Below are 17,881 nucleotides of genomic sequence, written 5' to 3' on the forward strand. Positions count from 1 at the left end.
TATCCCATAAATGTGCCTTTATTATTAGGATTCTATGAACCTCCACCTCAGATAGCCCTAAGCCTCTTTCCTGGTCAAGTGGCATGAGCGGGAAGGGTAATGAGTAATGCGTTTGGAAAAGATGTTCACCAGAAAGATGCTCAAGTTTAAAACTGCTCTTCTTCCTCTCCAGCCATAGCCCTAGGCTTTCTAGTCCATGATTTTTTCTCTAGTCATAAGCCTGGATCTTGTTTTAATTAAAACACAAGCTATATAATGGTACAAAAAAAAAAAAAAAAAAAAAACTAGAACTTTTTTGCTGTTACCCCGATGAGACAAAACACAGAAGGCACTTAAATATTTTGAAGTTTCCCAGACTTGAAAATAATGCTCATCCTTTGCAAAACGCAGGGTTTAAACTATACATTCTTGTAATCCTGCCATCGAGAAGGGCAGAACGTTGTGCAATAACTGCAGATGTGTGAGGGAGGGATGACGACACATAAACACAAAGGGTCAGAGTGGGGCCTTTCTGTCACTGCAAATGGGCTTAGGGACTCCTTACTCCAATGGAAGCCAGAGCCCTCTGCCTGAGAAGCAAAAAATGCTCTGGAAGACTGTTTTATCTTCTGGTCCTTAGTAGCCATGGCATATTTATTAAGAGTGGCAAATTTGCCAATCTCAAAAATAGTCTGCACAGGACTGAATAAAGCAGAGTTCGAACCGTGGATGCACTGAAGAGCCCGACTCCAAGCCATCAGAGGTTGCCCGTGCCACAAGTCACACGAACTCTTTGACTCGGTTATTTTAGTTAAGCCTCCCATCAACTCTGCAAGGCAGACCCTGTTTTAATCCCCTGTTTGCAAATGAAGAACATGAGGTTTAGAGACGTCGTGTGACTTTCACAAGGTTACAGATATGAAAGGGGCAGGAGGAGGATTTAAACACAGGACTCTGACCACATTGTTCTCCCCCTTCTGAGTAACTTAGTTGTGTAGAGTAGACTGGCCATCTCACCTATCACTACCCTCAAATAGGCACTGACACAACTGCAAATAGCTTTTTGGAACTAATGTACTTGGCATAAATGACAAATAGATAAAGTAGACCAGGCTGGAGAGAACTTAGGTGAATCTCTTAATTTCATTGATCCTCAACTTTCCCATCTATAAAACGATAATGATCATATGTACCTGGTGCTCTGATTTTGCGGAGAAATTTTGAAATTTTGTATGTATATAAATACCTTCCTGTTTATACGCACACGCATGCACACATGTACATACGCCTACATGTATACATATATGTAAGTGCACACATGCTTATGGGCACACAGACAAATGCAGCTGAGAAAAGTGCTCCGTTACCCTGAACAGGCCCTTTTGTCACTTTCTGTGTTAGTGTGACTACAACTTTGATGGAAGTTGGCCTTTCTTCGGTAATTGCATAACCTATTTTTTGTGCAAGTCAAATGAGATCAAGATAAATGTGTCCTTCCCCTGTACCTCCCCTTTGACCCAAGCCCTTGAACCCTAGAGTAATAGCACAGAATTATGTGGATTAATTTTCCTGAGGTTCCTGAACTGCTGTCTGCTAGAAAAATTAATTCTATGGCAAACACAGGATGCAATGAGTTTTCACATTTTTCCATCCTACAGATCAGGCTTCAGTTGCACTAAAATACCTGCCCACCCCTGTTTTGTGTGCACCACGTTTTACTCTACTCAATTTGTTGATAGCCCCCAAATCTCATTGCATTTTGATGAAGAGCCATTTCACAGCAGTGGGAGACATTGAGAAAGGGCCTATATTGCTTATCAAGTAGACTCAGGCAGAGAGTTGGGTAGGTAAGGAATACAGCTGTCACCCTGATTTTAGGTGCAACAGAGAGTACAGAGATATTAAAGGTACAATAAACGGGGCTTGCCACACCTTTCTGGCAAGGAACCTGCCTGAGTGAGATCCTGTTATGCTTCCTTCTGTGCTTCCTTTCACGGGGCACCTGGCTGCCTCCACCCCTTTCAGCCTTGTCTATCAGCCTTCTCTCTGTGGTAGCCATCCTGCTCTTTCTTACCTATATTAAAACTTTTGTTAATGCTTCTCAGTATGATCTAGTTTCATTAACTGTTCACACATTCTTTTTCTGTGATGTCCTGTATTCAAGTCTAAATTACCTCTCATCACTCCTTTTCCAGCCCTCATTATTAAAAGCTTCACACCTTGTTCTAATCCCATATGTCCTATGTCTTACCTGGCTTTCTTAACTTCTGCTCGAAAAGGCATTAGGAGTAATCTAATCCAGATGAGAGGAATTGTAAATTCATGTCCTATACTTAGTGTTAGAGCCCAGGGCTAGAACCCAGGTTCCCAGCTCTAAATCTTGGACCAGAGAGCCCTTCCTAAGAAAGTAGAGGGCAACTTCATGGATAGAGCATTTTCCAAGAACAATGGGAAACTGTCAGATTTTTATATTTGCTTTTCTCTTATCTTATAGCCCTGAAGTTCTTATCTTGCCTAAGGGTCACGGCATTTATTAGATTGGCGATTTGGGGTTTTTACACAAACACTTTCCTCATATGTGTAACTAGATTTTGTGCCAATCTACTCAACAAATATTTATTAAGCATTTCCAGTGTGCTCAGTATGGTTCTAGGCTTGGGGTGAATGACACAGACTTGGCCTGTGTTCTCACACAGTTTACAGTACCCTGTGATTACACAGAAGCAGATTATGAAATGTCAGGTTAACTTCATGGTAGGTCACATTTAATTACAATATTGAACTCCATCCTTGACAGGCAGTCTTTATATTTTGATGGTGATTGATTATTGGTTCACAATTAAAACTAGGCCTTCACTGAAGTTGAATAATTATTACATCAAGCCATCTGCCCTACTGCAAGGTACATTTCTTTTGTAATTCTTTTATAATTTGTATTTTTGGCATCAGTAGTTACCACTACTTTGGCTTCATTTTTAAATACTCATTTTTGATACTTTCAATTTAACTAATAATAATAACAATAGTCACATTTTCTTGAACACTTACTAGGCGTCAGATACTGTTCACCTTGTATTGCATTATTAGCTCATAATCTTCACAGCCACATTCTGTTGTAGATATCATTATCCCCTGTTTTACAGGTGAAAACTGGTATTCAGAGCTGAAGTAACTACGATTAGTTAGTCAGGAAATGACGAAGCCAGGATATAGTATGTGCAGTGTAGCTGCAGAAAACATATATGACACCACTGTATGGAAAATGACTCCTGGGCCCTTTGGCCATCCCTGTTGACCCAGGTCTCTCCCCATTCGTGAACACTCCTGACAGTAGAGGGGGATCGCCGAGTGCTGTGATCTCACTGCCTTAGCCAGTGTAGAACTGCCTCCTCTGCCTGACTACACACATTAGTGCTGCAGTAGAGGAGCTCCTGCATGCTCTTTCTATGGTACTTCCCAAATGCCAATCCCAAGCAATGCTGTAACATAAAATAATCTATTTTATTAATTTTAAAAGAAAGCCTCTTGGACAATAGGATAAAAACAAGGAACAAGAGCAAAAATCAAATGTATTTAACAATAGGATTATTTGTAATAAGTTTATTTAATGTAATCTGAATGGTGGAAAGAAATGTGTTTGAGGTAGACTGGGATGAAAGTATTAAAATGTAGATGACCAGTATCTGCCCTACGGGAAGGTAGTTGTTGAAATTGTGGGAGTCGGTGCAGTCACCCAGGAAACAAGGAATGTGGAAAGAGAAGAACGTTTCAAGAAAGTAACTGTGCAGAAGCGAGTCTCCCATGGTGGGGGAGAAAGAGTCTCCTACAAAAGAGACTGGAAAGCAGTTTTCAGAAATACAGGAGGAACATTAATGGAACCAAAAAGGGGTGCGAGACTTAAAGAATTTAAAGAAGGAGGTGGTCAGTAGTGGGAAATAGGCCATTATAAAGAAAAAGGTTAAAGAGTATCCACAGGATTGTGTAGCTGAGCCTCATTGGTGTCCATAGTAAGAGCGGTGTCTGTGAGGGACAGAAGACATGTAGTGGTAAAGAGAATACAGAGGTGAGAAAGTAGAGACAAAAACCAAGACAATTCTTTTGAAAAAAATGTCAGTGAACACAAGAGCAGGAAAGTTCATGGCCGGTTGGAGAGGCAGCATGTCTTGAGGTGGTGGGGGTGCCTGTTTATGTTTATGGGGTCAGAGCAGAGAGCCGACGACATTGAGAGTGGCTGGAGGGAAGGAGACCTGAGCACAGCAGAGCTGGAAGTGAAGGGCTGGACTGTTGGTACCATGTCCTCGGAGCAGGGGCAGTGGGGCACCATCTGCTGTGGAGGGTGTGAAGTTAGGACTCCCTTCCTGAATTGGAAGAAGTCATTGGAGAAGGAGGTCAGCATCTTAGAAAAATATTGTTTCTGAAAAACTCATTTCAGCAGTGTATCTGTGCTTTCAGTACCAGCTTTTCTTGTACACATTTCTGTTGAGATATCTGCTTAAAGTTTGGAAAGCTGTGTGAAAAATCATGAACTTCAGGATAGTTGTTTGGATGACTGGCTTAATTGTTTCTTTGGAAAACTAACTGGGACCTTGTTTAAAAGTCTCGAGCTTGAAAGTGTGCTTGGGAGTTTAGTGCTTTCATTCTCTGTGGCTCATTATTGTTTGAGTAATGTCTGTTTGTTCACCCAACTGGCTCCAGCTTTCAGGAGTAAGGGCCAAAAAGCTTTTCAGGACTGAACAATACCTAGGGTGGCCAGAGATCCCCATAGCCCAATGTGAAAGTCACATTGCTATTGTGAATCCCATGTATGTTCAAATTATTTTGCGTGGCAGAGTGACAAAATTGACCAGTGTAGTCTGGGATGGGTACTGTTTGTCTTGCATCATATCAACTTGATGTAGTATCCACAGCTAAGCTTCAGTGGGTGTCCTTGGCCATGGATTCTTTTGGATGAAGAAAGACCAAGGAGAAACCAAATAACATGCTTGGACAGACTGAGCTCTTCTTTCCTTTCCAGTCCCAGCTCAGGCCCCCTCTTCCTGCCTCATTAATTCTCATGTCTTGATCTACTGAGCTTAAAACCATGAGTGGAATGAAGATGAGAAGGAAGGGCTATGGGACATGCATGGGAAACAGGTTAGAGAGAAGAAGCAAAAACATCTAACATCACTTGACAGCTTGCAAATTGACTTTACTTACATTATGCTACATGATTATCTGTCATATAGGTAAGGAAACTGAGCCCCAAAGATATGAAATGCCTTATTTTTCAAGAATCACAGAATTAAGAAGTGTCAGAACTGGGACTTCAATCCAGATCTTCTCTTTCCAAATCCATTGTTCTTTATTCAAAAGGCTAATGCATCAACTAGTATTCATACTGTTAATATATTACAAGTGTTTTTTCTTTTAAATATAACATAATTATATTGCTATACTTATAATTATGGGTTTTTTAAGAAGATTAGTGCTATGTAAATATTAAGTACCATTATTACTACTTTTATTGCCACTAAGATCATGGGTTACATGGGGAAATCCATTTTATTCAGTTCAATAATGTAGTATCTTAGGTGAATAAAATATTGTCCACACTCTCAGGAAGCAGAGAAAGCAATTACATAAATATATAGATGAAACATCATGTGGTGGGTTCTGTGATGGACATATGCCTAAGATAAGGAAACAATATACAGCAGTGGTTCTGGAAATTCAGCATCCATCTGAATCACCTAGAAGGCTGGTAAAAACACAGATGGCCCTCTGAGTTTCTGAGATGGGGCTAAAATGTTTCTAGATGGTGTTGATGCCACTGGCCAGGAGACCATAGTTTGAAAGCTGGTTTACTTCTACCTGGGAGAGTCAGAGAAGACATTATAGGGTGATACCCAGGTAAAGCTTAATAGATTAAAAAGAGTGCACCTAAGGAAATGGGTGGAATGACATTCCACATAGAAGGAGTGGCATGCATAAAGTTATAGACAGACAGTAGGTAGGAGAACCCAAAAAATCTGGCATTACCACAATCCAAAGAAACACAGACAGTGAGAGATGAGTCAGAGATGAGTCTGACTGAATTCAGGGAGGGTTGCATGTGCCATGCTCAAGTACGTGGTTTTTGCCCTACAGGCGGTTCAGAGCCAGTAGAGGATTTGCAAGAGAGAAACACCGTAGTCAAATTTGCACTCAGAAAGCTAATTCATTCTAGTGCAAGCATGGAAGCACAGAAGAAATTCTCACTTACTACCTAAATATGAAAGAACTCTTTTGAACATGTCTTATAATGTCCAGAGATTAATCAGATGTATGTATGCCTTGGTATTCGGTCAGTTAATATGTTACTGTGTGCCATGCATGTATATAAATCAAAGATATTATTCTTTCCCCCAGACCCCTGTGGGAACCAACATAAACACATAGGAAACAACAGAGCATAAGGCAAAACAGTATTTCACCAAGGGCAGAAAAGAGTAAGATCGGGAAGGGCTGAAGCTGTAGCCGGGGTTTCAAGGAGGCAGAAGACACACGCTGGCCTTGCAGAACAGTTCCATTTGCCTGGCCAGAGGAATGCATGGCAAGCAAGGAGGGCCCCAAAGTAAAGGAACAGAAGGGGAACTAAACTTTGAATGCTCAGGGACATCGAAGAAGTGGAGGCACCTGGGCAACCTTGGCAGGAGCTTTTCTTAAGGCATGATGGATAAATGGAAAATAAGTTTGTATCAAAAGGGCTATTTCTACAGGGTAGAAAGACTTTTTATTCTCTGGAACACTTTTTAAAAAAATGATAAAAACTACATAGAGGTAGGATTATAATGCTTCCAACTGTCTTCAAGCTTCTGCTCCTCTCATCACCCAAGGGTAATAGGAATCAAGGGTACAGAGCGTAAATACTGGGGTTGGTGGCAAGAGACAGGGAAGATATATTGGTCTTTGGTTCCAATAGGACCAGAATGACAGTAGTTGCTGCCCTGGGAGCTGGTCATTGTCTTGAGAATCAGGTGGGTTTGCAGTCCAACAGCTTCATGTAAAAGGCCATCTGTCCTGTGCACTGGGATGAAGGCCTAGGATGCTGCCCCCTTCAGCCCCCAGATGGTAGCGCAGCACATTCGTGTAAGGTTGACATCTTGGGTCATTTGCTTATTCACAAATTTGCAGATAGACAAATGGTTCTGCATGATGGTTTTGTGAATAGTGTTTGCTCTTCATCTCTTCATGTTACAACTTAACCATCTTTGCAGCATCTCTTAAGTCCCTAACTGAAACAAACCTAAAATTGATGTTTCTTGTTTGTAAAGAATGTTGGATTTGTTCACAGTGTAAATTGAAAGTCATTGCTGAATTTGACATTCCACATACCCTTACAATTACCCAAAACTCAGATTTTTCTGGCCAACACACCATTCTTTTCTTATATTGCTGTACTTTTAATTTCCATTACCAAAAGCAGCATGTGACTTTTTCTTCCAGATCATTTTTCCCAGAGTTAAGATGCACACCTTCACAAATGTGATCTCCTGTATGACCCTGGGCAGAGAGGCAAAGCCGCCAGGTGTAATGTCAGTTGGGGAAGTGGAGGGGCATCAGCCAGGCTTGTCTCTGCCTATGGCTGAGTCCCCACACCAACCAGGCAGCCATGCCGTTCAAATCTAAACCTCATCGAATTAAAAGTTACTGCACACTGTGGACCTTGGAGGTCACATAGGAAGCATTGGAGGTAGAGCTGATAAATCAGAGATTCTGACATGCTTGACTCTAAGTGGAAATGGCAGCTAGGATGCATGTGGCTGGAAATACAAATAGCCACACATCAGCTTAATCAGATATATCTCTTTAAGCCCAATGAACAACCCTATTGCATTTATCATTAACTATATTTAAACATAATCAGTCTTGAATTTCTGCTTTCTAAAATTGTGTTTTGGAAGAAGGAAAAAAAAAGAGAAGGACTGACTTTGCCAAAGGGTGCTTTCATGGAGCACATGGAAGCCAAAACAAAAGGCCCAGTTTTAATTGAATTATAGACTGTGTAATTATTTAACCTGTACCAGCTGGTCTCAAGAAGCTACCAGATTTCCTTAGAGACCTTGTACTTGGCTAGAAACATAAGGTACCTTATTAGTAACAAAAAAAATGCCTTCTGTACCTGTGTTACCTCCAACCCCCCACAGAACATAATGTAGAAGGAAAAAAATCCTTCAAGTTCATTTTTGATTTAAGAAGCAGTCCTCCTCCCTGAGTATATGAGTGAATTTGCTAAAGCACCTGTGGTCTCTGAGGAAGGACCAACACAAACAAGATGTTATGATTCACACAGGTAAGAGTAATTTCTCTAATTAGTCACTTGAGATTTTGTTTTTCACTTGGAAGTGCTGGATATTTAATTTGTTTGTGAAATGAAATTGGCAAGCTGACAATAGCTACAACTGCCCCTCCCGCCGCTCTGCTGTCCTGATACCCGGTGGAACTCGCTGGGGTGGCGGGGGTTTCTGTGTAGACACTGTGCTTCATCTATCAACATCCAGCTGACTGAGTACTGTTTATTGACAAATGTGTCCTAATTACACATTCCTCACTTGTAATGCCAGAACAATACTAATGAGTTTCCCATAATCATTTTTCTTTTAGATTAAATGTTTTTTCTCAGTCCCCCAAATTTTGCAACATTGAAGTAATTCATAGTATGTTCTCATTTACATAAAAACTTGTTTCCTAAAGGTACAGAGCAAAATATATTTAGGAAGCTATACTTTATGAATTAAAATATGATTGAAGACAGCCCTTGAGTAAAGAAAGAGTTCATCCTTTTACTTTTTTTAAACGCCTTTCTCTAAAGAAAGATTGATTGGCACCAAGCATAGTTGTCATAAATCATTGCTATTGATTTTACATTTGTTTTAGCTCTTCTGATTTTATGCCCCCTTATGTCATAATTTGTTATCCTGATAGCCAGCCCCTGAGTTGGCACTGGGACTGAAGCTGCAAGGTGGTTTCTTTCAGTTCAGTATAATCTATATGTGACACCGATGAGCTTTCAAGCACAGACCGGTGCTCCCTCCCATTTTATAGCATTACCCTGGTATAACCTGTGAAAAGTGGCAACATTAGGGATCTTTGGCATCCGCACAGATATGGCCCCTGGGTGCCCTGGGTGCTGCAGGAAGCTGCGCCCCTGGCTTTTCACACAGAGATTCGTTCTCAGGCTTCAGAGTGCAAATGCAATGACCATTGTCCTGAAATCAGCAAGGTCAGAGCATTCTTCCGTCTCCCACTGGCAGCAGAAGTGGTGGGAGATAGAATGTCCCCTAGATACACTATGCCTTGTTTTCTAAAGAAGGGCCGTCCCACCCTCTTTTTAATCTGCATCTGCTTAGATGCTCCTTGTCGGTAGATGCTGGGATGTTCCCAGATCACCAAGCAGGCCATTTAGGGCAAAATTAGCTAGACTTTCTGGATATACATGTTGTACTCAAGTATCACTTCTTGTGTTTTGATTTTTCTGGCCAATTTGAGTGCATGTTATGGTCTCATTCTAAGTTGTTATTTTACACTCTTTCTTCTCTGGCTTCCCATTCAGTACTCAGTCACATCACTCAAGACCATCCCAGAACTGTGCCGAAGATGTGATTCGCAAAACGAAGACAGATCAGGTAGGTTCCGCTTCTCATGTCCCCTCCTCATCCTGGCTCCTAGAGTGTGGAGGCTATTTCCCCTCACATTGTTCGCCTCTGCTTTCTGCTTTCTTTTTCTTTTATGGCTCCTCCACCCACCCCCACCCTCAACAAACAGATGTTAGGTCATCCTCCAAAGGCTAACAGGACAGGGAGGCCTTAATGAGGACACAGCTGTATACAAATAAATGTAGGCGATCATCTCCACAGCCCAGACCACAGTATACACAGCAATTTACTGAAAACCCGAGAAACCATTGGTGACAAAACATAATGATGCAGGCGCCAATGGAAAAATGTTGGATGCATTTGCTACCCATATGGCAAGGCCAGCCTGGGGGATGGTGCTTGGCCAAAGTCTGAAACCCTATCAGGGATGTGACATGATAGACTCTGCAATAAGGCATTCTGTAACAGTTAAGATTAAAGCAAAGCTTTGGAGTTTAATAGTGTAAACTAAACAGAGAATTATGGCATATAGATGAAAACCAGCTGGTTGACCTTTTCTCCTTGCACACCCCACCACCCCGACAAAAAAAAAAGTATATTTAGGCTTGTTTTGCCCTTGGTTAATCAAATTAAATGTCCCTCCTTTTCTCTCTGTGATGGGCAAAAATAAAAATAAAAAAGGATATTGATGGAATGATACTATGGCATCAAACTATGAAATGATGTTTATTATTTTTTCAAGGAATTACTCTAAGGCATCACCATTAACCTTGCCTCCTCTTATAATAACTAGAATCCTGAGAACCATGGGTAATGGACGGCTTAGTATATAAGGGGTGATCCCCCCCAAACCAGAATTATCTTGTAGAAGGTAGGCCCCTAGTAGTACAGGCTTCCCCCACTAGGTGAGCCCATCTGTGTCGGTGCGCCAGCTGGCACTATTGTACAAGGCTACGTTCAGCTTCAGTGAATTTTTTTTGAAGACTCAACACATTTGCCCATTTCATGATGGGTGATTTTCAAGCTACCTGCCTACACCACGCTGAGTGTTCAACAGTTTTTGACCAAAAATGGCATGACCCCCATGCTCCACCCTCCTTATTCACACGATCTCACCACAAGAGATGTTTTTTGTTTCCCTGGATGAAAAAAAATCCTCAAATGGAAATGTGTTGTTTTTGTGGAAGAGGTGAAACAAAATATGGCAGAAGCACTAAATGATATCAAAATCAATGAGTTTAAAAACTGTTTGGGGCAGTAGAAAAACAGTCTCAATAGTTGTATTACATCAAATGGAGAAGGTGACTGAAGTTTGAACATATGAGAATAAATCCACAATTTTTTATAAATCCATTTTTGTTTGGTTTACCCCTCATAATCCTAGAATTATGTGTATCGCATTTTAAAATAAACAGATGGTTCTTACCTATGCAGCTACTAGAATTCTAGGCCTTTCTCACTGAAAGGACTTGTACAAAGCTAGTTTACTTTTCTCCTGGACTGTTTGCTTTTTTTCTTTTTTTTTTTTTGACATTTTGCTTAGACGGGACAGGGAAAATTATTAGTCTCTCTAGGTTTGTTTATCTCTGTTTTTATTTGGGGGGAGGGGTGTGAGCGAAAGTAATGCTTCAATGTTCGAATCAGAAACATCATAGAAGATTGTTTTAAGTTCAAATAAAGGTTTTCATTACCTTCAAGTTTTAAAAAATATTTTTTTATTTCAAACATACTCAAGCTCCTGTCAAGTTTAACAGAGGCTTTGGCCATATGGCCTGTCGGGATGTGTCTCCTTAAAAGGCATCACTGGCTTCCAAGCTGAGCCTCTCCGACTGCAGTGGACCAGCCGCCAGCAGTCAGGAGGACCTGTTCAGGTTAGCATTCAACCAGTTCCCAGCTGTATGGTGCTGAAACTTTGACTAACTTATCTATAAAATAAAAAGTCAACTTGTTCTGCCAATGTTACCAGACTATATTGTTAGGATAAAAATTAGGTGGTATATCTGAAGGTACTTTGTCAATGCAATATTTTTTTTCATTAATCAGAGTGAATAAGGGAGAAAAAATAATAGCAAACACTTCAGCATTGCTTAATGTGCAAGCGAGGTTTGGTGTTAAGCACTTTACTAACATTAGCTCAGTTAACCATAAAATCCCTGTGAGCTAAGCACTATGATGTCTGTGTTATATAGATGGGCAAACTGAGACAGAGAACAGAGAAGTTAAATACCTTGCCCACAGTCACATAGCGATTAAATTACAGAGCTGGCATCTAAGCCCCAGGAAGTCTGCCGCTAGAGTCTGTCTGTTCCCTCATCCATTGTGTATACTACCTCTCAAATAGCTGCACTTAGTGGGACTTAGTTGCATTAATTTAATTTTAGGATATTATCTTTTTAAAAGTTTAACAATCAGGATTTTCCCTGCTCAGCTAAGTGGTGATTTATTTTCTCCATTAAATACTTATTCTTGCTTAGCAAGTTAAGTGACTTAACCGAAGCTTTTAAAAACAATTTTCCCTGGGATGTGTTAATTCCATTCACTCCGGGTGTGACTTCTAGCCACTTCTACAATAGGTGGTGCTAGACATTTCTTTTCTGGTTAAGAAGGAGGCCAGTTTCCAATTCAGAAGCTTTAAAACTTCACCAAGAGCAAAGGCCCCGTGCTCAAGATAGTCAGCAACAGTTAGGCCTGGTGGGAAATGGATAAATGAGGAAAAAACTCTGAATGTAATCTCATGTACAGTCCAACTTGATAGACCATTGGAGGCCAGTAAACCACCTTCTGATAGAGTGAAAATGTTCCTAGAAAAACAAGCACATGGAAATATTCATCTCCCCATAGTACTGTGCAGAATTATCTGTGGGATCCTTTGAAAGAAATCTCAACATAGTAAAGTTTGCACAGCCAGTTTCAGAAAGAATTGAGGCATTCTCCGTCAGTTCTGTGGGCATCCAAACGTAGAAATACTACCTCCCACAGCCCTTCAGACTTTCTCGTGGCAAACACCTAGGAGGCATTTGCTCCCGGAGTGCTTGAAAATTCCCATCTTTATAGTGATTTTTCCAACAGACAGCAGCAGAAAGCACACTTGCCTCTGAGGGGAGTCTACATCTTTCTTTTGGATGGGACACCCTCTGGGGACACTTTCCCCCAAATCTGCCGTCACTTGGAATACATTCCACCAGATCAAGGCTTTTCTCTTTCCTTTCTGAAGTTTGTTAAGCACTTTCTCCTTTGTGTAGGTTGTTAAATGTTCATGTCCATCTCTGTATTAACAAGTTTTGACCAGAAGTTCTTGGATCCATTTGTTACTTTTTCATGCAACAAATAATTGGTGAGCGCTCTCTGTCCTAGGCATGGGGAACACAGTAACAGCAAGACACAGACAAGGCCCCCATCCTCACAGTGCTTACATTCTAGGGGATAACAGACAAGAATAAGTGATGGAACCAGGCCATTCCAGAGAGGTATAAGAAGTGACTGAAGCCATGTGACAGAGTAACTTGTGGGAGGTGGGCAGGGGCCGGGGTTTGAAGGGTCAGGTGGTGTTAGAAGGACCAGCCATGAGAACACTAGCGAAGAGTACTGCAGGCAGCAGAACTGGCAAGTGCAAAGTCCCTGAGCTAGGAATGCACTGAGCATGTGTGAGGAAGAAAAAAATAGCAATGTAGCTGTGGTGTGGTGATCAAGTGAGGGCGAGGTCAGGGTCAGGGTCAGGCTGTGTAGGGCCCTGTCCATCATGTATGCAGGGTTCAGATTCAAGCCCAGCCCCATGAAGAGCACCACCAGCAGGAATGCGATCTTTATAAAATCCTAGTTCCTGGAAAGAAGCTTCAGCCTATAGGATCATAACTCTCAACAGAAGAAGGGGCCCTAAAAATCATCTAGTCTGAGAGAGCAAGTAGGACTGCAAATAATAGAGCACATGGGTGAAATGTTGACAGTTGATGAATGTAGATTAAAGGTATGCAGCGTTCTTTGTACTATTTTTCTTTTTTCAACTCTTCCATAAATTTATTTACAAATAACAAGTTTTTTGAAAGGCAAAAAAACATTCATGTAGTGTAAAGGTCATCAGATCTTTGAAGGTGATTGTTATCATTGTTCCCTGCGGTCATCCAGCCTGTGCTTCATCACCTCACTAACGCAGAGCTCACAGCCTCATGAGGCTGCCCGTCCAGAAAAGTTCATTTTTTTACTACAGCTAATAATTTATTGGAGTGATGTTGGTCAATAAAATTGTATACCAGTTTCCAGTATACATTCCTATAATATACATCACCTGTGCATTTCATCGTGTGTTCACCACCCAAAGGTAAAGGGGGTCAAATATATGGTGATTAAAGGTTAATATTTCATTCAAAAATCAGTGTCTCTCAAAGTTTCACCCCTTAACCTGGCTCTTCCTGTGGAATGATAGACTAGGGCAGTCCCTTCTGGGCTGAGGTGCTGCTCAGTGTGTGGGGGTGGCAGTCATCCTCAGTCTTGGCTTCTCCAGGTTAAAATTTCCCTCTGCAGCTTTAAGTGTACCCTGCTCCTTGCCCTCTCTCGGGTGAGTGCAGTTTCTCAGCATCCCTCTTAAAAGTGGGGCACCCAGAACTTAACCTGCAGTTTCTCCATGTGTGGTCTGATCAGAGCCTGTCAGCCCCACAGAGCAGCCCCCAGGATGCACCGCCCACCTTTCCTGCCTTCCCAGGTGGGCTACAAGGACAGCACTCCTGCCAGTCCTCACTGTCTGTTTGTCAAGGGCTCTTTGTTCAGGACCCTTTGTCAGGGGCTCTGAAAGGAGCAGGACTCAGGAGTCACCTGAGTCCTATTTGGGGCCCTTGGAAGCCCCTCTGTGAGACATATACCCCAGGACTCACTCCATTGCATCCCTGGACCGTGGGCCAGGTCCACGGTGGGATTTGACAAAGGCGATGGCAGAGCACTGTCAGAGGCCCGGGCTGCGTCTGCACCTATCGCTCGCTCACTGATGCCCATGTGTCTGCCCTGGAAGGGCAACACAAAGCCTTTAGCCAAAGGCTTTGATGCCTATGGTAATCTATCCTTGGACAGGAATATTTTAAATAGCTCTCCACTGACTATACTACACTATGACTGGGTTACACATTTTGTGAGAAATGAAGCTTTGAAAAGAACTGTGAAGGTAGAGGAGATACCACAGGACAGCAGGAGGGAGGGGAAGAACTAGGAGTGAGAAGATTGAGAACAAATTTTGCCTGTCCTTGGAGCCAGCTGCTCAGCTGCTGTAGAGGGTTCTCAGTTATTTCTTAGGGGTGGAGTATACCAGGCATTTTGCCAGGTCCTCTGTAAGTGACTTATCTGTCCTCTAAATAATTCTGTGTGGGAGGACCATTATGATACCCATTTTATTGATGTGGAAACTGAGGTTTGAGAGAATCACTAACTCGGCTGTAGTTCTGGAGCTAACAAGTGCATTCGAAACCTCGTATGCTGACTCCAGAGCCACTGTGAAGTTGAGCCACTTAAGTAATTTTAGTACAAGGAACCTTGTATGGTTAGTAGTGTGGGGCAAGAATTAGCAGCATGGAAGTTACATGGGAAAAAAATTTACACCTGTAAAAGAAAGTGATTTGTGAAATGTTTGCACGTATTCTCTGTTTAATTTCCGCCATTCACACAGGGAAAGAAGACAACATGGGACAGTGTGTTAACTGTGTTGTACGTTTTCCCAAACAAGTGCTAAAACATGTTATGTTGACATATGGTATTCAAATCAAACATATTAAATTACAGTGACTTTGAGTTTTTAAAAATTAAGTAGACATTCAAATGCACATTTGTTTCAAGTCATGGCACTTTAAATGTCTTGTGATTCTTCAAAATATGTATCTGCCGAGTGCCTTGTAGCCTTTTCTTATGAAAGAAGGAAGATAAACATTTAATGCAGCTTTGCATCTGATAGCTTAGATGCAGAGGTCATGAAGTCCGGTTATGTAACAGTAATAAATGGCCTTGGGATGTTGGAGAAAAGATTCTGAAAGAATATACCTACATTATACATCATCACCAGATGTCAATGAGTAAAGAAATACAATACTTTTTAAGCTTGGTATCTGGTAAAAGTCACTTTGGATGCATATTTAAAAGCATTGCAAATTTGCTATATTTTTACACCGTGTGTGTAAATTTTGTGACAAACCCTGATCTTTTGAGCACATAGGGTTTTCTAAGGTTTCCAAGGATTTGATCAGCATCAAAACAAAAAAATAAGTTAGCATGACATTTATTCTTTCAAAGCTGCTGTGACATAGCCAATGATGCTGAGTATATAACACCCTGCATTCCATTTTATTAAGGTTTAATAGCTAAAAGTATGAAAACAAGTTTGGCATGCCAGTTTAAATTGAAAATCCTGCTGACTGATTCATTTGACATGAAGAAAAAAGGTATAATATAAAACAGACTCCAAAGAATAGGAAAATGCATTTTCTAAGATCCAATCAAGAAAACAAGCACTTCAACCTAATACAGTAAACAATCTAACATTTATGACAAAACTCTTCGTTTATTTAACTATAGTAAAAATTTATATTACATTAAGACATCTAGATGAGAGTGTTAGTCAAATAAAACAGTTATTTTTATTTTTCTTGAAAAAATTATAATTATACAAAAAATATGATTCATTATAAGAAATTATAACTATACAAGGGATATGACTCATTATAAGATTCACTATATGATTCATTATGAGAAAAGTAAAAACTACAATTAACTCTACCACCAAAATGAAATTACTATATTTCTTTCTAGTATTTTTTTTCTGGGGGCATATGTTTTGGATGATTGCAATCATAATGTAAGCACAGTTTTGTCTATTGCTTTTTCTCTTATTAGAGAACATGCATGACCATCATTTTGAATGAACCACAGAACTTATATGTCTCTGGCCACAGGGAGCTGCCCTCTCTGGCCAAAGGGAGAGACTCTTTGTGCCTTTTAATTGTTAACACTCTGTTCATGTTTCTAAGAGAAAGAGTAAATGACATTATGGGGAACGATGGGAGCAGGGGTTGATTGAAAAGTTAAAATTAAACTCTGGTCATGTCAAAAGTAATAAAAGGGGCTGGATGTAGCAGAGCTTAAATACATGTGTCTTTGGCCCTTTCTGTCTTTACGGGAACATTTCTCCTCTTTATCTGACCACAACTATAAGCACCACTGCTCTCTGATTTTTTAAAAGGCTAACAACATTGTGAAGCTAAGGAAGTCAGGAATGAGACAATATTAGAGAGGGAAAATTTAGGGGAAAGGACTCACAAGCTCCTCTTCCATGTTTTGGTTTATTTTTATTAGTCTTTTATAAACATGCCCCACCCCTAAACCAGAGAAATCTCTTGGTAGAAATGAGTTCAAGGAAACCTGCAGTAAGGAAGGATGAGACACTGGAAGTGCAGACAAGCTTTTAGGCTGGGAGGGAAAGAACTGAAGCACAGGGACAAGGAACCTCATTGCGGCCTCACAGTGGCTTCCTTCCCAGAAGTCTCAGTCCTGTCCTCTCCCTGAGGGAGAAGTGGCTTCCTGGCCCATCTGCCCCGTTCAAGGCTAAAGTGTGAGTGCACGGCACTGTGGTTGGGGAAGGGGGTTACTAGGTTGGGAGGCTTATGGCATCTCTGACAGCACCTCACTTGTTGGTGAAAGCCTATCTTCTTTCTGTTGTTTCCCAATATTAAATGGGCTCTGTCTTCCCATTTTAAATGACCCTTCTTTGGTCCACATCTCTCCTTTGCCCTGACTCTTCCTATTAAAGAAAAAAGTCATTGAAGAAACTAAAGTCATAGAAATAGAATCCTAGAATCTCCTAGTTGAAGGATGATCAAAGAAAGTCAAGGGCCCTGACTTTCATCAAAGCACAGACCCTGCTGTGTGGCACCTGGTCACTCACTTAGGCGTTGTATCTCAGTGTGGTCCAGGGCCGGCTCCAGCACCAGAAGCATCACCTGGAAGCCTGTTAGCAATGCTGGCTCCCAAGCTTTGCCCCAGACTCCAGAGTCAGAATCTGCATTTTACCAAGCTGTCCAGGTGACTCATTTATGCATATTCAACTTTGAGAAGCACCAGCTTAGGCCACCTTGCTGCTCATTAGTTGTCCATGGTAAGGCATGGTGATCTTTTCTAAAATGCAAATCTGATCATGTCACTCGATGCTCAAAAGCAGGCAATTGTTTCCCGAGATGGTTCTCAAGACGAACAGTGGGAAACACTCTCATGTGTCCTTCAGTGCCCTGCCCCATCTTCTCCTGGGTCAGCAAGCTTCCTCA

General features: G+C 41.2%; 1 protein-coding gene across 4 annotated transcripts in view; it reads left to right on the forward strand.

Moving 5' to 3' along the window:
• LOC114505034 (synuclein alpha interacting protein) overlaps positions 1–17,881 on the forward strand; it is a 143,948-nt gene that overhangs the window by 81,015 nt on the left and 45,052 nt on the right. For all 4 annotated transcript variants that reach the window (XM_036020692.1, XM_028522904.2, XM_028522913.2 and 1 more), the window contains exon 3: positions 9,551–9,623. In XM_036020692.1, the coding sequence (XP_035876585.1) occupies positions 9,551–9,623 (73 nt within the window). The remainder of the gene's footprint in view (positions 1–9,550; positions 9,624–17,881) is intronic.

This window comes from Phyllostomus discolor, chromosome 3, assembly GCF_004126475.2.
Source record: "Phyllostomus discolor isolate MPI-MPIP mPhyDis1 chromosome 3, mPhyDis1.pri.v3, whole genome shotgun sequence".
In the NCBI taxonomy this organism is placed as follows: domain Eukaryota; kingdom Metazoa; phylum Chordata; class Mammalia; order Chiroptera; family Phyllostomidae; genus Phyllostomus; species Phyllostomus discolor.